This window comes from Symphalangus syndactylus, chromosome 9, assembly GCF_028878055.3.
Source record: "Symphalangus syndactylus isolate Jambi chromosome 9, NHGRI_mSymSyn1-v2.1_pri, whole genome shotgun sequence".
Lineage (NCBI taxonomy): Eukaryota > Metazoa > Chordata > Mammalia > Primates > Hylobatidae > Symphalangus > Symphalangus syndactylus.
The window spans coordinates 15209824-15233444 of NC_072431.2; the positions used below are offsets into that span (position 1 = coordinate 15209824).

General features: G+C 37.7%; 1 protein-coding gene across 3 annotated transcripts in view; it reads left to right on the top strand.

The window, feature by feature from the left end:
• The window catches only part of SEC23A (SEC23 homolog A, COPII coat complex component), a 73780-nt gene that overhangs the window by 37954 nt on the left and 12205 nt on the right, over positions 1 to 23621 (top strand). Inside the window, exons 10-17 of one of the 3 annotated variants that reach the window (XR_010113621.1) lie at positions 729 to 852; positions 2977 to 3057; positions 4556 to 4645; positions 6088 to 6194; positions 12338 to 12491; positions 19001 to 19078; positions 20280 to 21805; positions 22383 to 22461. Coding sequence is in view for 2 of the 3 variants with exons in the window: in XM_063609290.1 (XP_063465360.1) it covers positions 729 to 852; positions 2977 to 3057; positions 4556 to 4645; positions 6088 to 6194; positions 12338 to 12491; positions 19001 to 19078; positions 20297 to 20368; positions 22383 to 22544 (868 nt within the window). In the remaining variant the exon portion in view is untranslated. Of the gene's footprint in view, positions 1 to 728; positions 853 to 2976; positions 3058 to 4555; positions 4646 to 6087; positions 6195 to 12337; positions 12492 to 19000; positions 19079 to 20279; positions 21806 to 22382; positions 22545 to 23621 lie in introns of those variants that run through there. The other 2 variants (XM_063609290.1, XM_055291469.2) reach the window with 2 other exon arrangements.

The following is a 23621-nucleotide window of genomic DNA, read 5'->3' on the forward strand; positions in this document are numbered from 1 at the left end:
CATGTGACATAGACAATACATGCATATACATACACACACATACTCGTTTTTAAGAGTGAGAATGGGATGGGTGGGTGGCTCATGCCTATAATCCCAGCACCTTGGCAGCCCGAGATGAGCATATTGTTTGAGTCCAGAAGTTCAAGACCAACCTGGGCAACATGGGAAAACCCTATCGCTACAAAAAACAAAAAAATTAGCTGGGCATGTTGGTGCAACCTGTAGTCCAGCTACTTGGTAGGCTGAGGGAGGAGGATGGCTTGAGCCCAGGAGGTTGTGGCTGCAGTGAGCCGTGATTGTGCCACTGCACTCCAGCCTAGGCGACAGAGTGAGACCCTGTCTGAAAAAAAAAAAAAAAAGAATGCATGCTGGAAACTGTCAGGTACCTTTACCAATATGGAGAACATTTGTTACTATATACTCTTGTGTACCTTTTGTGTTTTGTAATATGGTGGAGATATATTGCCTATTTAAAGAAGAATTTTTTTTAAATTACCAAGGACAAATGCAGCTGTTAGGGTCACTCTATTACCTTTCAAATTGAGATTATTTGTGGGGTGAGGATATTCTCATATATATTTTAATATTAAAAATTAGTAATACAGCACATTTTGGGAAATATCTTTAAAGTTTATTGGTAGTTTTGAGAGGTAATTTTCTTCTACGATTTTAACACATGGACTCAGTAACTGTGTCAAGTATGTTGTTTTTTTGTTCTTTCCATGCAGAGGATACATGGTAATGGGTGATTCTTTCAATACGTCCTTATTCAAACAAACTTTTCAAAGAGTCTTTACCAAAGACATGCATGGACAGTTTAAAATGGGCTTTGGTGGTACACTAGAAATAAAGGTAAGAACCAAAACTTGACATGTGTGATATGTTATCAAAAGACAGCTTTAGGCTTGAGTATAATTCTAAAATGCCATTAATCAAATTTAATACTTGCTTTCAAAATTGTGGTTATTTTATATTGAAACCTGAGTTAGAGATTTTCTTCACCAGAAGAGTGTCATCATTCAATGTATGAGACTTTACTTGAGCATTTCTGAACAATTGGTAGAAAAGTAGAACAATATTGGTAAAATATTCTTTAACTTTTCATTTTTTTCTTTATGTAGGGCTTAGCTCTTTGAAGTATGTTTTATCTTTTTTTTTTGAGACAGAGTCTTCCCCTGTCGTCCAGGCTAGAGTGCAGTGGCATGATGTTGTCTCACTGCAGCCTCTGCCTCCTGGGTTCAAGTGATTCTCCAGCCTCAGCCTCCTGAGTAGCTGGGACTACAGGTGTATACCACCGTGTCTGTCTAATTTTTGTATTTTTAGTAGAGATGCAGTGTCACCATGTTGGCCAGGCTGGTCTCGAACTCCTGACCTCAGGTGATCTGCCTGTCTCAGCTTTCCAAAGTGCTGAGATTACAGACATGAGCCACCACGTCCGGCCTGTTTTATCTTTTGTAGAGCCAAATCTATTTATGTTAGTGCTAGGTTAATGATAGGAATTGTTATCTAACTTAAGAGGAAACTGTTTTTTACCTTTTGGATAATCAGTAATTGTTTTATGATTAGTTGTTATTACATAATTCTATCATTTATTTCAAATTTGGATTTAAAATACCCAAAGGCTAAGTGCTTCTAATCCTAATTGATTCTTATTAAATTAATTCTAAGCACATTAGTTTTGAATTTTCATTAAATATTTATTAACCTTGTTTTATTGAATGCTTGCTATATGCCCAACATTGCATGGGAAATTACAGAGACGTCTAGGGATATCTAAGGTACACGTCTTGCTATCGAGAAACTTAGCATTCTCTTGATTAGGCAGGAAAAGTAAACAGTGTATGTAATAGAATGACGTAATAGTAAGTTATAAAAACGCTATAAAGGTTTAGAGAAGAAAAATGAACATATATAGGACACAATTTATTCTAAGGAGTGTGACTTACAGTTTTTTCTGTTTTGTTTTGTTTTTGAGATGGAGTTTTGCTCTTGTTGCGCGGCTGGAGTGCAATGTCATGATCTCAGCTCACTATAACCTCTGCCTCCCGGGTTCAAGCGATTCTCCTGCCTCACCCTCCCGAGTAGCTGGGATTACAGGCATGTGCCATTATGCCCAGCTAATTTTGTATTTTTAGTAGAGACAGGGTTTCTCCATGTTGGTCAGGCTGGTCTTGAACTCCCGACCTCAGGTGATCCACCCGCCTCAGCCTCTCAAAGTGTTGGGATTACAGGCGTGAGCTACTGTGCCCGGCCACAGTTGTTTTTTTTAAAGGTGTTAGAGGATAATGCATTTTATTCAGGAACCCAGTGTGAGGAGGGGCATAGAGGTGAGAATCAGCATTGTGTGTTTGAGAAAACTGCCCAGTGAGAGTAGATGCTTTGTATTGGAATGAGGGGAAATAGCTTAAATTTGTGGGAGCTGGTTGTAGTGTGGAGACACAAGTGTAGGCAGAAGTCATATTAGGTATTTTGGGTAAGATTCATCTGACAGTGGTATTCTGCATATGTCAGGAAAAAGAATCTCAGGTAAGAAAACAAAAGTAGGCTTTCCAATTTTTTATTTTTTTAGATAAAAGGTATTGTGATAGCTTAAATTTTGGTGGCAAGAGAGACTGGGGAGAGACCAATCTTGGTGACAGATTTCCTATGGGAGGAAAAATAGAATAGGGTGTCTAAGGTTTTGGATTAGGATGTGTGAATTTTGGGTGGATAGGTAGAAGTCTGAAGTCAGAATGGGGTTCCCAAGTGGAGACCTCCTATGTGCTAATGGAAATAGAAGGTTAAAATTAGGTTGGTGCCAGATTTTAAATTTGTCAGTGAGCATAGAAGTGCTCATTGATTATTTTTCATGTTAGTATATTTTCATTGGCTTTGAGTTTTAAATATAGATGAATATCTTATATTCTTATACACCTGTAGTTGAACATTTGAACATATCTTTGAGGAAACCGAACATGCTATTTTCTTATTTTGCAGACCTCAAGGGAAATAAAGATTTCAGGAGCTATTGGACCCTGTGTGTCACTCAATTCTAAAGGACCCTGTGTGTCTGAAAATGTAAGTTGTGTTTATTCTAAAAAGAAAATAAAGGGCTAGGAACTGTGGCTTGCACCTGTAATCCCAGCTACTTGGGAGACTGAGGCAGGAGGATTGCTTGAGCCCAGGAGTTAGAGACCAGCCCAGGCAACATAGAGAGACCCTGTTCCCCTCCTGTTATCCCCCCTCAAAAAAGAAAAAAAGAAGATACAGTGAATGCACAGGACAGCACCACCAAAAACTTGGGGTGGCAGCCTATAGCATTCCCTTCAAAATTCTTATATTGATTGTTTTATGTAGTTCAGCCCCCATTGGTATGCCTCTATTCGTGGTTGCTCTTTCTGCATAGCCTTTTCCCATCCACCCCTAATGAAAACTTTTATACTGTCACCAGTCTTCTATTTTTTATGCCCAAATTATGTCTTGCCCCAGTGTGCCTAAAAAACAAACAAACAAAACAAAACAAAACAAAAACTCGTGATTTGGAAATTTGGAGACTTCTGAAAGTCAAAATTAGCTCTAAATTGATTTTTGTTACCAGAATTTTCAAAAAAGTAACCAAATTAGCCAGATTTGGAATTTCAGTTCTTTGTTCTTTTTATCCAATTTAATGGAAGTATAATGTACTCTAAAATGGTAGAATCATGTAGCTGTAGAGAGGATGGTGGGACAAATAATACAAAGTGGATAATCAACTTTAAAAATGACAAAGCTAAAAAATTAATGTGTATAAGCAGTTTGCTGGTAAAGGTCTATCTATATCTATAACGTTTTCTTGGGAATCAGAGTGCTTAACAATTCTCCAGAGAACATGTGTTTGTAAATGCATATATTATATGTTAAATCAGTTTCTTTTTATACAGATCAAGTAGTTGGATAGAAGGATAATGTTAGTTGCAGTTACTTCATTAAATAGCATATACTTTTATTTTTTATTTATTTATTTTTTTGAGACAGAGTCTCACTCTGCCGCCCAGGTTGGAGTGCAGTGGCGCCGTCTCAGCTCACTGCAAGCTCCGCCTCCTGGGTTCACGCCATTCTCCTGCCTCAGCCTTCCAAGTAGCTGGGACTACAGGCGTCTGTCACCACGCCCGGCTGATTTTTTGTGTGTTTAGTAGAGATGGGGTTTCACCGTGTTAGTCAGGATGGTCTCCATCTCCTGACCTCATGATCCGCCCACCTCGGCCTCCCAAAGTACTGGGATTACAGGTGTGAGCCACCGCACCTGCCCAAATAGCATACGCTTTTAAAGACAACAGTATGAAGAACTTATATTAACACTTTTGTAATTTACTTAGCAAGAATTTGAATTTTACTTTTAGTATGTAAAAATTATTTTATTTTTATTATGTAAAAATGCTCTTTTTTTTGGTCTTAAAATATTTTAAGCTCTTAACATTGTTGAATTAGTTTGAAACATGATTTTTTTTTTCCTGTGGTCTTTTTCCTTTTTCACCTTAACATAAAATTAATAAATTGTGTCTGTAGCTTTCAAACATGCTATATTTTATTTTTGCAGGAGATAGGAACAGGTGGCACATGTCAGTGGAAGATATGTGGACTTAGCCCCACTACAACCTTAGCCATATATTTCGAGGTTGTCAATCAGGTATGACTTTCTACATCTGAATATCAAAACATACATTTGAATAAGTACTTACTTTAGGCCATGAATAGTTCATATTTTTTTTTTCGTATAGTAGATATAACCCAAAATTTATTTTCTGTATTGGAATTTATATTTGTCTTTTTTTTATTTTTCAAGGCTAAACTCCTTGGTGACAGGACGTATTGTAATAGAAATGCAGGGAAACCTACAAACTCCAAACCTTGGGTAGCCCAACTTTTAGTCTGTTTTCTTTCTTTTTTTGAATATAAAAATGAAGGAAAATGCAGTTATTTAAAATTCCCTTCTAGCTACACATTTTTGCAATTAGATGTCTAGTTTTTCCTAGTTGTCACAAAGTATATATGATATATGAGTCTTCCTACAAGAAGGTCTAATATGTCAAAATCCTTAGAAAAAGTTTAGAAAGTAATCATATTTGGAAAGATTTTTTTTTCTGCCACAGGAGATAATTAATCACATTGAAGAATAATACAAATTACTGACTTATTTATTAATAGGTTTTAGGCATAAAATGAACCACAAAATATTAACAGTCAGCTTTCCTAAGGCAGGTGCTATAGTTTTTTTTTAAACATTAAAATTTATAAGAAATATATTGACTCTTACTGACAAAAGCAAAACAACACACAAAAACAAAGCAAGAATATCTGTTGTCAGAATGCATGAATAAAGTTCTCCTATTGACTACTTGTATTTCTTTCTGATGGTAATTATTATATATTGCTATTAGTTTCTTCTCATTATTAATCTTTCATTGGTTGGTTGTTCATCATATGATAATGTTCCTAAAAGTTCTGCTTTCATCTTCTATACCTAGGGGAGGAGGACTTAGCTCAATTTCTCTTTATCCAGTTACAAGTTGAACAACTCAGATCTGAAATCTGAACTGTTTCAAAATCTGGAACTTTCTGAACACTGACATGACACTCAAAGAAAATGCTCACTGGAGAGCATTTTGGATTTTGGATTTTTGGATTTGGGGATGTTCAATTGGTACAAGGCAACTATTCCCAAGTTTGAAAAAATACAAAATCCAAAACATTTCGGGTCCCAAGCATTTTGGATAAGGGATATTCAATCTGTGCAATTTGGCTTAAATGGCCTCACTTAGGAATTGTCTTTTAATTTCTTTACGCTCTCCCTTTTCTTTGTTCTTTCATGTCCCTCTGGCATATATAGTACTTGAAAATTGATTTCCTAGCAGGACTGACTTCTCTGATTCTTGATTATTTTCCTCCTCTCCAAATTAATTTCTCCTCTTCTGTGTGACAAATTATAACTGTTTTGGATGCATTGGAAATAAGTATCCTTCTAATCAATTTTAGAATGAATTATTTTTAGTGCTAGGACATGTAGCCTGTGATTATATGACAACAACATAGTAAATTTTGCTTAGGTTTTACTCCATTATATTTATACAGCATAATGCTCCAATTCCTCAAGGAGGGCGTGGTGCAATCCAGTTTGTGACTCAGTATCAGCATTCAAGTGGGCAGAGACGCATCCGAGTGACCACCATTGCTAGGAAGTAAGTTGTATTTGTTAGAGATTTGATTTTCATATCACAACTATCTGGGTTGTGTTTCCAAACTAGATTCCTATTTTGGGTGACATCCATGACTAGCAAGTGAATATTTGTGACTAATAGTATTTTATTTATTTCTTTCTAACCCAGCTTATTTACTACAATATTCATTACTAAGAACCGTAAGAGCAATTTTAAAAAGTACTTCTAAGACACACCCTTCAAAATATTATTTTATTTACCTCATTCTGTGAGAGGAGAAAAATCAAATATTTACCTATAATAGGCAATAATAATATATATAATCCATTACATATATAAATGATATAGCACAGTAATTAATCACATTACTTTTCAATTAGTGATAAAAATTCTTAGCTTTTTTTTTCAAGTTTTTTTAGTCATTTAATTCATTTATTATGCCATTACTCAGCTTCTGCTTTGTGGAGTACGTTCTGTTGTAGGAGAGTATGAATGCGGAAGCCATGAACATACTTAGCCTCCTGCTATATGACGGTGTGGTATAGAGTCATCCTCACATTGTCTGTGGTAAAGGGCCAGTTGTGCTTTTTTTTCCTAACCCTTTGGGTACAGATGCTTTTATTAAATACAATAAAAATGAATTACTAGAAAAATGAAATTTTAAAAAGTGATTTAAAACAAACTCCCTGTTTTATATTATTAGATTAATAAGATGTAAGATTATTTTGTGAAGTTGCTCAGTTTCTAAACATTTATTCTCAGTTCCTCTTTTGACTTCATGGCACTGGTTCACATACCATACTTTGACTAGCACTTGTTGAGACCACAAAAGGTAAAGTCTCTATCTAACAGATTCAATTATAGGGTAGTATTTTGTGTAACATAGTCATGTTCTAATTTGTTGATATAGGCAGGGTCCCCGAAAGGGAATAATAAAGCCCAACAGATACCTTTTCTTATTCCTATCTTTGTGATAGATTTTCCAAATAAGGCATGTATTTGTTCATGTGCTCTTTGCCCAGCATTTGCAGAGACAACAAATTTAACTAAATTTAGTACCCTTCTTTTTATTAAGAATTAGGAATAAATTATTTCTCTGCTACTTTGGTATCTCTATGTATTTGGGAAGTATAAAACAAAAGGAAAATAATTGTGGAATGATTTTAGTTAGGAAGAGGTTTTTAGATGAGGTGAATCTCGAAATGAACAGGCTTTGGTCTTTATTTCTATTTGTCTTGAACTTGGTTGTCTGGATAGGGAAAGTGTTGATCTGTAAATTTACCCAGTTTAGTCATGGTCTCGACAATGGACAAGGAAGGCATTTGTAGCTCTCATTTTCATTAACTGTACTTAAAACTCTAGCTTCATTCCTGAAAATCTTAAGACTTTTGGTGAGTGATGGACATGAACACAACATTTGAACTGAGTATTAGCTGTATTGGATGATCTATTACTTAGCACAGGGTTGTACATAGATTTAGTGTTCTGTTCTGTTACCTTGCTTTGACTTAACTTCCTGGAACAATGTCAAGGGGATACGTTATTCATTTGAATAAAAAATGTCAGCTGAACCTTCCCTTAGATTTGTTCAGATTTCAGATAAGGAACTTGGAAGTACTGATTCTTGGCAAACTTCTCAGTTTATTTATGCCTCTCAACATGTGTGTGCACACACACACATGTGTGTGCACACATTAAATTTGACATTCAGTACATTTGCTTAAGGAAACAACGACATACCAAATGAGGGACTTTTTACAACTTACAAAGTCACTGGTTTATACTATTCAAAAATGTCTTGGAAGACAAAGAAAGTCTGAGCAACTGATCCAGATTAAAGGATACTAAAGAAACATTACCACTAATGCCAATGTGTGATCATGGACAAAATGCGAATGTCAGAGAAAAATTTTGCTTTAGAAGCCATTATTAGACAGTTGGGGAAATATGAATATGGTCTCTTTCTATATGATAATGGCATTATATCAGTGTTAAATTTCATGAGTTTAGTAATTGGAGCAATATAAGAAATTTTTTTGTTCTTAGGAGATATACACTGAAGTATTTTGGGCAGAAGGTCATAATATCTCCAACTTAATCTAGAAAAGTTCAGCAAAAAACGTGTATATAAATGGAGAGAGAGAATGATAATGCAGATGTGTTAAAATGCTAACAACTGGTGAATCTAGGTGATGGATATATAGGAGTTTATTCCACTCTTCCTACTGTCTTTATGCTTGAAATATTTTTAAAATGAAAATTTTAAAAGGTTAGATTACTCTTTCAAGAGACAGGGTGCTGTCTTATGAGAAATACCATGGACTTATATATTTTCAGTTTGCACAGAATTTATGAGGCTATTTGTAGAGACATATGTGTGTTATGGTGCCATTTATAGCATTGTGTCTTACCAAAAGCATCCATCTTTTCAAGTTAACTTATCCCAACGATTTCCAATGATCAGAGCACCTTGTTTTGTTTTGTTTTGTTTTTTGTTTTTGTTTTTTTTAAACTAGGACTATGACTTTAGGGGCGTAGACAAGTGTTTTTCTTAAGTGAATAAGCCATATGAAAATAAAGGCTCCTGAGAAGACAGTTACTCTATTTTTCATATAGAAAATGACTTTGATCTAGGAATTTTGGTTTAAACTAGTTGTAAGAGTCATAGTGAAGGGATATGGGAAATGTAGAAGACAGATTTTTACAGTGTCAAAAAGCCCTTTAAACTTGACTTTAAGAGCCCACCTTTTAATTTATGTCTAAACAAATCATAATTAGTAAATTTGCATGTGTTCACTTGGAATGTATTTCCTCTACTGCACCATTATATTTTCAGAATTAAAAAAGCCACCTTTGTAGTTCAGTTTAAAGCAAATAAATATGGTCATTCAAGTTTAGAAAGTACTGATTCAAACAGTGTTGTTTTTAATTCTTTGATTTTTAAAATTAAAACTAAATAATTAATAAAACACTAAACCAAACTATTAGTATAATCATGAAGTCTTTAAATTGTATTAAAACATAACTTTCAAAATTACCAATGTCTTCTTTTACACATTCTCATTCTTTTTTGCTTCTTACTGTTTACTACATTGAGATAATTCACACGTTTCAACCATCTGGGAAACATTTAATAATTATTTGCTTATTGAAAGAAAATTAAAAATACAGAAAGAAGGGAGAAGAATTTTAAACATGCTGCTGCCTGAATTCCCTTAGGATCACTCTTACATGTAAAAGTGGTTCAGCACTTGTTTTCAAGAAGTCTGTAAGTATGTCTGGCCAGTCACTATATCTGAAATATTAAACAAACAAACAAACAAACAGATGAAATGTATTGCTGAGTCTACCCAGGATCAGTTTGATCTGAGTCTACCCAGGATCAGTTGGATTTATACAGCATTTGGATTTAATAAATTGCTATTTTATGTATAGTATCAAATTAATCCCTTAGACTGAAATTTTTACTTATTAACTTTTAATTAGTTTTAGTCAGTGTATTAACATGGAAATAAAAGAATACAAAGTAATTTTAATTATTTGATTTTTATCACTAATGATTGAAAGACCAATGAGAAACTTCTGACACTTTATTCATTTTCCAGTGGAATAAACAAGAATTACTTAGGTTGAGAGAAAAACTTTATTTTTGTATTTCTATATTTCTGCTTTATCAAAATTAAAGAAATGAAATTTTGAAGTTGGATATAGGGACTTGCCTATCTATGTGTGTGGGCACACGTATATGCTATTATTTTTACTTGTAAAAATCTTTTATTGGCCAAGTGCGGTGGCTTATGCCTGTAATCCGAGTGTTTTGGGAAGGCTGAGGCAGGAAGATCACTTGAGTCCAGGAGTTGGAGACTAGCCTGGGCAACATAGTGAGACCCTCATCTCTAAAACAATTATTTTAAATTAACTGGGCATGGTGGTCCATGCCTGTAGTCCTGCTGCTCAGAAGGCGGAGGTGGGAGGATTGCTGGAGCCCAGGAGTTTGAGGTGAATCATGATTGTGCCACTTGAACCATGATCATGCCACTGCATTCCAGCTTAGGTGATAGAGTGAGACCTTGTCTCTTAAAAAAAAAATCTCTGCTTTTTTAAAACTTCCTTATTTTATGACTTTCAAGTTTTTTTGTTTGTTTTTTTTTGTTTTTTTTTGAGACAGAGTCTCGCTCTGTCGCCCATGCTGGAGTGCAGTGGTGCCATCTCGGCTTACTGCAGCCTCTGCTTCCCAGGTTAAGGCAGTTCTCATCTCCAGAGTAGCTGGGATTATAGGCATGCGCCACCATGCCTGGCTAATTTTTGTATTTTTAGTAGAGACAAGAGTTTCACCATGTTGCTGAGGCTGATCTTGAACTCCTGAACTCAAGCAATCTGCCTGCCTCAGCCTCCCAAAGTGTTGGGATTACAGGTGTGAGCCACCGCAACCAGCCTAGAGATAGGGTCTTGCTGTTTCCCAGGCTGAACTCAAACTTCTGGGCTTAAGTGATTCTCCCACCTTAGCCTCCTGAATAACTGGGACGATAGATGTGTGCCACCATGCTGACTGGACTAGTGAAAATCTTAATGTTTAAGGAATGTGGCTGGAGAGCTGCCTTTACACTTGCTTTGGAAGATTTCTTTAGGTTTGGTTATATTTGTCTGAAAAACAATGGATGCTATACTAAAACTGCTATTAGTGATTTTAAAAAAATGCTAATTTGAGCCTGGTGCGGTGGCTCACGCCTGTAATCCCAGCACTTTGGGAGGTTCAGGTGGGTGGATTGCCTGAGCTCAGGAGTTCAAGACCAGCCTGGGCAACATGGTGAAACCCCATCTCTACTAAAATACAAAAAAGTTAGCCGGAGCCTGTAATCCCAGCTACTCAGGAGGCTGAGGCACAAGAATTACTTGAACCCAGGAGACAGAGGTTGCAGTGAGCTGAGATCCTTCCACTGCACTCCAGCCTGGGTGACAGAGCCAGACTCTGTCTCCAAAAAAAAAAAAAGCTAATTTGTCTAAGTAATATTGGAATTTTGAAATATTGAAGTAGGCTGGGCGCGATGGCTCACGCCTGTTATTCCAGCACTTTGGGAGGCTGAGGCAGGTGGATCACTTGAGGTCAGGAGTTCAAGAGTAGCCTAGTGAACATGGCGAAACCCCCTCTCTACTAATGTTGTGGGAATCAGGAGACTGGAGAGACTAGTAGGTAGAACAGGAGGGTTTTATTGAGTGCACTCAGATCCAGTGGATTAACATCTGAAGACTGGGCCCCGAACAAAGACAGGGCTTGGCTTATATACACACTTTTGAAAGGGGGTTAACTAGTTTGAAACAAGCTTACAGTGGCGTGAAGCGTAGTGGCATGAAAGCTCATGTACAGAGGCAGAACAAAGGCAGTTAATTGAACTGTGACAGGTTCATAACTCAGGCTTATGTGTGACTCTTGCTATGTGGCCCAGATGGCTGTTATTTAGCTTTGCTCAAGAGAGCCTTGCACGGGCTTATCTCATAACCTTCGCTATGGTGCCTAGATGGTTGCAATCCAGGCCCGCTCAGGCATGTCTCATGACCTTCGCTGTGCTGCTCAGATAAAACAGACTACTTGAAGTTGCTAGTTATAGAAAACAGGAATCTGTAAACTCATAGGTTTACTCATATCATAAGAGAAAGGAAAATTTGTTTCTCTTTTCCCTGTGTTTGAGGGATTGCTGGGACGGTCTCCAGAGCACATTCCTTTGAGCCCTGGCTTCTTGGATAATGTTATCGATACTTTGCCTGGGTCTGGGCTTTGCCTGTTACTGCCTTTGGGATGAGTTAGCCTAATACCTAAAGGTTATTTCCTTCTCTTTTTAATTTTGTTTTTCTTTATTTGTTTAATTTCCTGCCTCACTAAAAATACAAAAAATTAGCTGGGCCTGGTGGCAGGTGCCCGTAGTCCCAGCTACTTGGGAGGTTGAGGCAGGAGAATTGCTTGAACCCAATAGGCAGAGGTTGCAGTGAGCCAAGATCGTGCCATTGCACCACAGCCTAGGTGACAGAGCGAGACTCTGTCTTAAGAAGAAATATTGAAGTAGTTTCTGTATCTTTTATCTTTTAAATTTAAATTTGTGTGGTAGCCAACTATAATATTGTGGGTATAATAATTCAGCAGCATTTCTATGCTTTCTTATTGTCTTTAGCTGGGCAGATGCTCAAACTCAAATCCAAAACATTGCTGCATCTTTTGACCAGGAGGCAGCTGCCATTCTTATGGCCCGGCTAGCAATATATAGAGCAGAAACAGAAGAAGGTCCAGATGTGCTTAGGTGGCTGGACAGACAGCTCATTCGACTGGTAAGAAATAAACACTGTGCTTTTCTAAATCTGTATGCTTTCATTTATAGTAGATGTTTGTTGCAGATAATCTCTTTCAAAGTACTTAGCAGTGTATCTGAAATACTGTATGAGAAACTCCTATTCAGATTACTGAGACAGTAGCGCAGTAATGAATAGTAGAACTCATTAACTCTTCCAGTAAACTAGATTGCCTTTTTTCCTTAAAATGTAAGAGTGACAGTTATGTAACCTGTTATTTTTCTATTCTTATTGGCTGGAATGAGGTTAGTTCCAAATTTAATTCTATATTATTGTAGCCATTTTTATTGCCTTTTTACATATTTCTTCATTGCTGTGGCTTTAGTTTTTTACTTTCATTTTAATGGAAGTATTATATATGCATCTTTTAAAAGAAATTAGGCCAGAAATGGTGGCTAATGGCAGTAATCCCAGCACTTTGGACCAGGAGTTCAAGATCAGCCTGGGCAACATGGCGAAACCCGTCTCTACAAAAAAAATCAGCCAGGCATGGTGCTGTGTGCCTGTAGTCCCACCTACTCCAGAGGCTGAGGCGAGAGGATCACTTGAGCCCAGGAGGTTTGAGGCTGCAGTGAGCTGTGATTGTGCTGCTGCATTCCAGCCTGGGTAACAGAGTGAGACCCTGTGTCAAAAAAGAAATGAACCGGGGTAGAAAAATTAGGCATATTAACATGCAAAATATAGACAAGTCTGTATTATCTGGTTCTAGATTACCAAGTCGTGTGCTAATAAAGTTATTAGTAGTGTTGATTTACTTAGGTTTTTAACATGCCAGAACACCATTACTGTACTTGCATTGTGACATAGAGCACTTGATTAAGCTTAGTTCCTTTTTTTTTTTTTTTTTTTTTTGAGACAGGGTCTCACTCTGTCACCCAGGCTGGAGTTCAGTGAGATGATCATGGCTCATCATAGCCTTGACTTCCCCTGCTCAAGTGATCCTCCCACTTCAGCCTCCTGAGTAGCTGGGACTACAGGCACACACCACCGCACCTCGCACATTTAAAATTTTTTTGTAGAGATAGAGTCTCCTTATGTTGCCCAAGGTGGTCTGGAACTCCTGGGTTTAAGTGACTCTCCCTCATTCTCCCAAAGTGTTGGGATTACAGGCATGAGCCACCATCACCATAACTGGCTAATTTAAAAAAAATTTTGTTGAGACTGGGTCTCACTATTTTGCTCAAGGTAGTCTCAAACTGCTGTGCTCAAGCACCCCTCCCACGATGGTCTCCCAGAGTGTTGGGATTTTACAAGCATGAGCCACCACACCTGGCTAAGCTCAGTTCTTGATGCTCCATTTTTACTTAGCAACCTCTGGCTAATTAATTCTTTGAAGGTACTTCTTTATGCACTCTTTAGCTTAAGCACCCTGTTGAGAACTCTATTTGCTAAGCTGTCAAATTTCTGTATCAGTGGCTTTTGTGTTGTTGGTGTAGGCTTTCATGTAATTTTAAAAATTCTTGAGTGAACTAGACTTGTTTTTAAAAGTTAGCCATTTTTCGGAGCTTGCAGTGAGCCGAGATCGCGCCACTGCACTCCAGCCTGGGTGACAGAGCAAGACTCCGTCTCAAAAAAAAAAAAAAAAAAAAAGTTAGCCATTTTTGTAGCATCATTCAGAACTTTTTTGATTTCACCTCCAAGAGTTTTTTATACTAGTACCTCTTTGAAAAAAGCAGCATTATGACAATATTACCTTTTTTTTAAAAAAAAAAAAACAAGAAAGATTAATCCTCTCATAGGGTCCACTATTGATGGGACACTATTGATGGGACACAAATGCCAACACAGTTCCTTCAAGGTGGATCTTTTGTTTCCAGATAGATGTAACATTAAATATATTTTGACCCTGGCTTATTTAGGACAGCAGAAAAGTTTCTCTTTGTAGCAGAAATTTTCCTTGAATTTCACTGTTATTTAGAAATCTGACATGACATCAGTGAAACCTGTTAACTCATCAATCTGTAGAGAATCTGTTATTTTTCAGCTTATTATACACAGATGTCTCCAGCATCACATGGCATGTCATCAGTGCTTTGACTTATTGTACTGTTTTTAAATGGGACCTTTTCAATTTCTCAGACTACATCTTTTTTTTTTTTTTTTGAGACAGAGTTTGGCTCTTGTTGCCCAGGCTAGAGTGCAGTGGCGCAACCTTGGCTCACTGCCACCTCTGCCTCCTGGGTTCACGTGATTCTCCTGCCTCAGCCTCTGGAGCTGCTGGGATTACAGGCGCACACCACCATGCTGGCTAATTTTTTGTATTTTTAGTAGAGATGGGTTTCACCATGTTGGCCAGGCTGGTCTTGAACTCCTGACCTCAGGTGGTCCACGTGCCTCGGCCTCCCAAAGTGCTGGGATTACAGGCGTGAGCTACTGCACCTGGCCTCAGACAGCATCTTGTCCTAGCATTTTCACTTACTGTGATTTTACATATTGGCAATATTCTTTTCTCAACAACTGTGTGACTTTTCTAGGTAATAAGTTGTACTCTGAAATAGCTTGCTTCCTTAGTTTTTTTCACTAATTGTGACTTTGTCTCAACAAATCCTTCATTGTTTAGAGATTCTAAAAGCTCCTTGATGTAATCGGCACCTTTTGCTTGTCAAATGGCTGTGATTTGTAGTAAAGGGCTTTTTCCATTTTGCCAGAGGTATTGCTGAATTTGTAGGTTGTCACATATGACACAAAATTGAATAGTACAACTTGGATTACTGTCCCATGTAAAACCTATCGATTTTCCTTGTAAAGGTGGTTTTTTTTTGTATGTCCCTTGTTGCATGAATACACTGAAATGACTCAGATGATTGTAATTCTTCAGAATTATCAGGATTCTCTGGAGACTTATGTCTAGAATTGTTATCTTTTATATCTTTTATCTCACATCTCAATTTTGAGATTGTTTTTTAATTTTTTTTTTCCATCTTTTAAGTTCAGGCATACACGTGCAGGATGTGCAGGGTTTTTGTATAGGTAAACGTGTGCCATGGTGGTTTACTGCACAGATATCCCATCACCTAGGTATTATAGGCCAGCATCTATTAGCTATTCTTCCCAATGCTCTCCCTCCCCTCACTCCCCACAGGTGCCCAGTGTGTTGTTGCCCCCCATGTGTCCATGTGTTCTCATCAGTCAGCTCCCACTTGTTAGTCAGAGCATGCGGTGTTTGCTTTTCTATTCCCATCTTAGTTTGCTGAAGACAATGCCTTCTAACTTAATCTGTGTCCCTGCAAAGGACATGATCTGGTTCTATTTTTTTTTTTTTTCGAGACAGAGTCTCACCTTGTTGCCCAGGCTGGAGTGCAGTGGCATGATCTCGGCTCACTGCAACCTCCTCCTCCAGGTTCAAGCAATCCTCCTGTCTCAGCCTCCCAAGTAGCTGGGATAACAGGTGTGTGCCACCACACACAGGTGATTTTTTTTGTATTTTTAGTAGAGACGGGGTTTCACCATGTTGGTCAGGCTGGTCTCAAACTCCTGGCCTTAAGTGATCTGCCTGCCTTGGCCTCCCGAGTGCTGGGATTACAGGTATGAACCACCACGCCCGGCTAATCTTGTTCCTTCTTATGGCTGCATAGTATTTCATGGTGTATATGTACCACATTTTCTTTATCCAGTCTATTATTGATGGGCATTTAGGTTGATTCCATGACTTTGTCTCACACCTCAATTTCAAAAATTGCCACGTTGTTTGACATGTTTGTAAAACATAAGCACTAATGTAAAACAGAAGGGCCTAGTAATTAATTAAACGAGACAACTGCAAAAAGTACAAAATTACATAAACCTCACAATGTACTTTACTTCTAATCTACACGTTCTACATTCTGCAGCATTTACAACAGCAGCAGGACAGTTGGGGCTAGAGACCAGATTAGTCTTGTGACCCCATTTTATGATAATGACTGAAGGAAGCAAAGGCTTACCTGTCATTTTAAAGGTGTCCAAAACAGATATGGTGCCAGCACCAATTTGGCTCTGTAATGCACACTGTCTCCAGAACAGTACACAAAAAATGATGTTTCTTTTTAATTAAAGTTACTCTAGTAAGTCATCAAGGAAAAGAAAACACTTATATTACTATGCTAAATTGAGGGAAAGAAATTTATTAGTATAATTTCCTAGATTTTTGATTAGGAAAAAACTTACAAAAGTTTTAATACCTAAACAATATTAACTTTTTCTCTATTTGTGTTGCTGTTGTTGTAATAGCTAAAAATTCAGCAGTGAAGTTATCAGTACAAGAAAATGAGGCTATCGTAGAATAGCTACTGAAACTAAAGTGCGTTATCACCTAAGTCATTTATCACATAAGATACTGGTATCCACACATGATTTACTGCCTCTATTCTCAGTCCCTTTTTCGGATCCATTGTGCATCCAACTTCAGGGATCTGTTCATCTCTTTCTTTCTTTCTTTTTTCCTTTCTTTCCTTCTTTTGAGATGGGATCTTGCCATATTACTTACCCAGGCTGGACTTGAACTCCGGGGCTCAAGTGGTCCTCCCACCCCAGCCTCCCAAGGAACAGGAACTACAGGCCTGTGCCACTGCTCTCAGCTTCCTTTTTGACTCCTGGCCTTTTCTGTTTCACGACTTAAAATTGATGGCTAATTCATCTTTGACCTTTGGTTTGCCCATCAACCACTAATTGTGTTCTCCCTTCAGCTGCATTGCTAGCCATCCTGGGTAAACACTTCATCTAATCAGACTTGGCTCAGGAAATCTTAAGACTACTCGGACTTCCCCTTCAAACCAGGTTTTCTCTTGCTGCACCAATGGGATGAAACACTTTAGCTTTACTGTTTTTACAGATACCGCTTTTGTCATTACCATTTTCTTATGGAGGTTAGGCATTGACCTCTAGGGTCCTTTTATGTGGCTGCCTTTATGCATAAATAATTACTGAATTAAAGAAGGAATTAGCCTTTTTGTAAGGGATGTTATTTTCCTCAAGAAAATCATTACTGTTGCTTTATCTGCCCAGTTTTATTACTTCTGAATAACTCAAATAGTGGGTCTTGGATATACCTCCTTTATGCTTCAGTCTATTTTCCATTGGTATTAGTGTTTTGGTTGGGTTGTAAATAAGGACTGCTCCTTGTGACTCAAGTAGTTGATACTAGAGGATTTTACAGGTGTTCAAAAAATTGTTTTTGGCCAGGCATGGTCGCTCACGCCTGTAATTCCAGCACTTTGGGAGGCCGAGGCAGGCGGATCACGAGGTCAGGAGATCGAGACCATCCTGGCTAACACGGTGAAACCCCATCTCTACTAAAAATACAAAAAATTAGCTGGGGGTGGTGGCGGGTGCCTGAGGCAGGAGAATGGCGTGAACCTGGGAGGTGGAACTTGCAGTGAGCCAAGATCGTGCCACTGCACTCCAGCCTGGGTGACAGAGTGAGACTCTGTCACAAAAAAAAAAACTATATATATAGTTTTTTTCTTTTTCGAGACAGGATCTTGCTCTGTCTCCCAGGCTGGCTTGCAGTGGCACGATCATGGCTTACAGAGTAGCCTCAACCTCCTAGGCTCAAGAAATCCTCCTACCACAGCCTCTTGAGTAGCTGGGACTATAGTCACGTGCAACCATGCCTGGCTAATTTTTAAAATTTTTTGTTGCCCAAGCTGATCTCAAACTCCTGGGCTCAAGTGATCCTCCTGTGTTGGCCTCCCAAATGCTTGGATTATAGGCATGAGTCAGCACACTTGGCTCAAAACTTTTTTTTTTTTTTTTTTTTTTGGAGACAGAGTCTTGCTCTACCACCCAGGCTGGAGTCCAGTGGTGCGATCTCAGCTCACTGCAACCTCTGCCTCCCGGATTCAAGCAATTCTTTTGCCTCAGCCTCCCAAGTAGCTGGGATTACAGGCGCACACCACCATGCCTGGCTTATTTTTGTATTTTTAGTAGAGATGGGGTTTCACCATGTTGGCCAGGCTGGTCTTGAACTCCTGACCTTGTGATCCGCCTGCCTCGGCCTCCCAAAGTGCTGGGATTACAGGTGTGAGCCACTGCGCCCGGCCAAAATTTTTTTTTTTTTTTTTTAACAGAGATGGTTGTCTTGCTATATTGTTCAGGCTGGTCTCAAACTCCTAGGCACAATCTTCCCACTTTGGCCTCCCAAAGTGCTGGAATTACAGGCGTCAGTCACTGTGCCAGCCTTTTTGGTGTTTCAGGGCACATGTTGAGCTTTTTTGTTGTTGTCTAAGAGCTCTTTATTTGTTGCGAGAGACACTTAGTTAAAAAATATCCAAATATTTTAAGGTGAGTTATTAATTACATTGGGGCAATGTGGTGTTTGTTTCGGAAATTTAGATGTTTTTTCTTTGATTTTGTATCTTGGTAAGTCTATAAGTAATATTATAATTTTATTCTTTATTAAGTATCTGCTTCCTGATGATTGGTAACTTCTTGTAAATAGAATATTTATAGGCAACAGTGTCAGCTCTTATTCCAAGAATTAAATTACTAACACATTTTATTTTATTTAGTGTCAGAAATTTGGAGAATATCATAAAGATGACCCAAGTTCCTTCAGATTTTCAGAAACTTTCTCCCTTTATCCACAGGTAAGTAGGTAAAAGGTCCATATTCTTTTCTTTTTTTTTTTTTTTTTCTTTTTTAGAGACAGGCTCTCACTGTGTCACCCATGCTAAAGTGTAGTGGCTCCATCATAGCTCACTGTAACCTGGAATTCCGGGGCTTAGTCAGCCTCCTGAGTAGCTAGGACTACAGGTGTGTACCACCATGCCCAGCTAATTTTTTTTTTTTTTTTTGGTAGGGATGGTTTCCTGCTATGTTGCCCAGGCTGGTCTTGAACTCTTAGCCTCAAGCAGTCCTTCTGCCTTGGCCTCCCAAAGTGCTAAGATTGCCACATCCAGCCAGACCCATATTCTTTTCTTGTGTGGCCAGTAGCATTGAGCCTCATTTTTCCTTTTTTATTGCTCTTTTTATAGTACCTATTTTATTGGGTTATTCTTTTTGTTAGGTAAGTTTTGGGATAGCTAAGAAATTAATACTGTGCTATAAGTAGTTGATAAAAAGTATATAGTATTTTTATATTGGCCTTGCAGATAGTCATTTATTTGTGGTGAATAGAGACTTACACTGGAACCCTGCAGTGGGTAGAATTAGATGTAAGGCTGGTTGGTTTTCCATTTGAGGTAGGGGGACCTAATTATAGTGGTACCAGAAGGACTTCATCTGAGGTCATTTTACCAGTTAGCTAGTCTTGCAGTATAGTATCATCACCTGAGAACAATTTTATGGGGCCACACCAGATAGATAGAAAATAAACCTGTTTGATTTACCTTACAGAATATTTTCCACCTCGAGCAGTAGAATCTATCCCTCCATCCTCCTGTTGATTTGATAGATATTTTTAAGTCTGTGTGTTTAGAGTGCTATGTGCAAGGAACTTTAGGAGGATACAGGTGACTGACATGGATCCCTCTTACAAAGAGCTTTTAGTCTAAAGGGTGAGATGTGAAATACACATAAACAACACAGAACAGAACGTGAGAAATATACAGAATTTAAAGGAAACTTAAAGGAGTCCTTCCAAATGGATGATTTTATATATCTTTTGAAGGAGGAGGTGGCCTTTTAGCTTAACTTGGAAGGATGATTAATATTGAGATGTGGAAATTCATATTTTTGCCCATGAGAACTTTGTATAAAGCATCAGCTTTCTTTTTCAGAGCTGCTGTTCTTTGTTTTTTTGTTTTTTTGTTTTGAGGATCCTTTATTTTTGATTGATCTATAACCCAGAAACACCATGCTTACAGAGGAGAGACTTACCTAAAACCTCTGGTGAGATCTTGGAGAACCAGGAAAAGGCAAGGTCTGCTTGTCTTAAGGCATGTAAAATTCTTTGTTTTGTCATCTTTGTAGCAGAAACTAATAGGAAAGTGATTGAGGACATCAGCCTTAGTATTTGACTAAATTCTGCACACTTTCTTTCTCTTCTCTCCCTGCCTCAAGGCTTCTTGTTGGGCATTTAGATCTTCAGAGAGATCTGGACATTTCCATCTTTCTCCCTTTCCTGGAAATAGGAAGCAGAGGACCCTGGAATACCTTTTGTTTTGGGTTTTCAAAGTCTGATAATCTTCTAAAAGATGGCATAGACCAAATTTAAGGGAAGTCTTCATCCCCAAAATATTACCTAACATTTACCAATTGGTCATTTCTGTGAGTAAACAAGAATGACTGAAGTAGTAAGGGATGCAAGAGCCTCTCAATGAATTATGGATCCTGAAAACAGAATAGGAATCAGAATTTCAGTGAATGACATGTTGGGAGAAAGCTGTTGAGTGAGTCCCAGGCAGGAGCAACATATAGGTGCTTAAGACCTGAGGGTTGGAGGAATTTAAGAGAAGTGACTAAAGACAAGTGGGAATACTTTCTGGCTGATCCTAATCAGTTTAGCGAAGACCCAGTGTAACTGTCCATTATTCAGGCCTAACTCTCCCTCTTTTTGATTTCTTTCACGTGAGGAGTAGGTGGAGGGGAAGAAAGTGAAAGGAGAAAGAAGCAGTGAAACAAAATCTGGAGAATGTTTCTTAGGTATAGGGAAAACATTAAATATTAAGAAATTATATGGGTATATATGTGGTTTCTTTTTTTAAACCAGTGTAGACCCTTCCCAGTACAATTTTTAAGTCATGGTATTAGTTCTCATGTTGCTAACAGACATACCCAGGACTGGGTAATTTATAAAGGAAAGAGGTTTGTTTATTTATTTATTTATTTTTGAGACAGAGCCTCACTCTGTCACCCAGGCTGGAGTGCAGTGACACGATCTCAGCTCACTGCAGCCTCTGCCTCCTTGGTTCAAGCAATTCTTGTGCCTCAGCCTCCCGAGTAGCTGAGATTACAAGCGCATGCCACCACACCTGGCTAATCATTTTTTGTATTTTTAGTAGAGACGGGGTTTCACCATGTTGGCCAGGCTGGTCTTGAACTCCCAACCTCGGGTGATCCACCTGCTTTGGCCTCCCAGAGTGCTAGGATTACAAGCATGAGCCACCATGCCCAGCCAAGAGGCTTAATTGACTCACAGTTCCACATGGCTGGGGAGGACTCAGAAGCATGGCGGAAAGCGAAGGGGAAGCAAGACACATCTTACGTGGCAGCAGGCAAGAGAGCATGTGCAGGGGAACTCCCATTTATAAAACCATCAGATCTCCTGAGACTTACTACCACGAGAACAGTATGGGGGAAACTGCCCCCTGACGTGATTCAGTTCTCTCCACCTGGCCCTGCCTTAACAAGTAAACTTGAATTGACAATTCAAGGTGAGATTTGGGTGGGGACATAGCCAAATCATATCAGCCATATAAAAAGTAGAAAATCTGTAATTTATTTTTATATCTTCTTAGAATCTTTGGTGTTGGTAATGAGTAATAAAAAAGCCCAAAGATATGGTCAGAGGGGTGAGGATTAAAAACAAAGAATGGTCATAGTTTACTACCTGGCATCAGCCTCTGAATAACTTAGATTTGAGCAAGGGGTTTTTGTCTTTTTGTTTTTTTCCTTTTAAATACAAAGTCTTGTTATGCTGCCTAGACTGGTCTCCAACTCCTGGGCCTCAAGCCATCCCAGAGTGTTGGGATTACAGGTGTGAGCCACCATGCCCGGCCATCCTTTTCTTACTTCAACTTAAAAAATTTTTTTTCTTGTAGAATTTTATTTTTAGGCAGCTGATAAATTTTGTGAATAGGATTCCTTTCTGAGAGATATAAATTAGAACATTCTTATAATAACATGTTTTGTTATGTTGTTAATAGTTTGTAATCAAATGTTTTTGCTAATAGTAAACACCTGTTGTAATATTAAAATCAGTAACAACTATCTCACGTGTTTATCTTACAGTTTATGTTTCATTTAAGAAGATCTTCTTTCCTGCAAGTTTTTAACAATAGTCCTGATGAGAGTTCATATTATCGTCACCATTTTATGCGTCAAGATCTGACTCAGTCTCTAATTATGATTCAGCCTATCCTGTATGCATATTCTTTTAGTGGACCACCAGAGGTAAGAGGGACAGAAAAAAATAAATTGGTATTGTTACTGCAATGTGTGGCATGAGAAAAGTGAAAATAACTAAAAAAATACATATAGTTACTAAATATAAGAATTTAACTAAAAGAATGGACATCTCAACCTATTTATGTATTCACTTAAAATATTTATGAATGTTTACTATATGCTAGATACCATGTAGGCTATATTAGAAGATTGTTAAATTTTTTTTTTAAAGGAGATGGAAGAGACTTTCAGATCATTTTGTCCAGCCATTTGGTTAATCAAATCCTCCAAAGCATATGATTATTCTTTATGTCTTTAACAATGTCCAGAAGTGATTATGGTTTGTAGACTGTAGCTTATTCCAGAGTTTAGTGTCTGTGACAGTTATGACATTCTGTCTAAACAAAGTCTCTTGTTTTAATCTCATTTTCCTTTGTTTTTTTGAGAACATAAAAAAATAGTTGATTATAAAGACATATGCTTAGAAGATTGATAAAGTTATCCATTTAACCTTCTTAGCAGACTGTCCCACTTATTTTAACCTGTTATCAAATGAACCATTTTTCCATTCTGTAGTTAAAATGGTCTGTTTTACTACTTAAAAGTGTGTAGTTACTGTATTTGAAAATACTTTAGTAAGGTCAATATAAAGAGAATATTTACAATATCTATTGATTAATGATCCTTCATGATGCTATTATTCAGTTTTGTAAAATAATGGGTAAAATATTTTATTTCGTTACAATATTTTTTTGTAATTGGTCAAATAGTTCCTATTTTTCTAGGAAAAATATATTTTTAACATGTTGGTTTGGCTATATATATTTTGGTCTTGTATTCTTTGAATCAGGAATATTTTAGAAGTAACTTTTTTTCTTCTGAGTAATAACACACATTGTAGACATCTGAAAAATGTAGAATGGTGTTTAGAAGAAAATTGGAATGCCACTATCCCTAGTGCCTGCTCCTATTAAATTTCAACCTTTTCATTTAATCCATGAATCTTATCAGCTTCACTTTCTTAGGGTTTTGCTTTTGGAGTTATCTTCTTTCTGTTCTATATAATTACTTTCTGTCCATCTG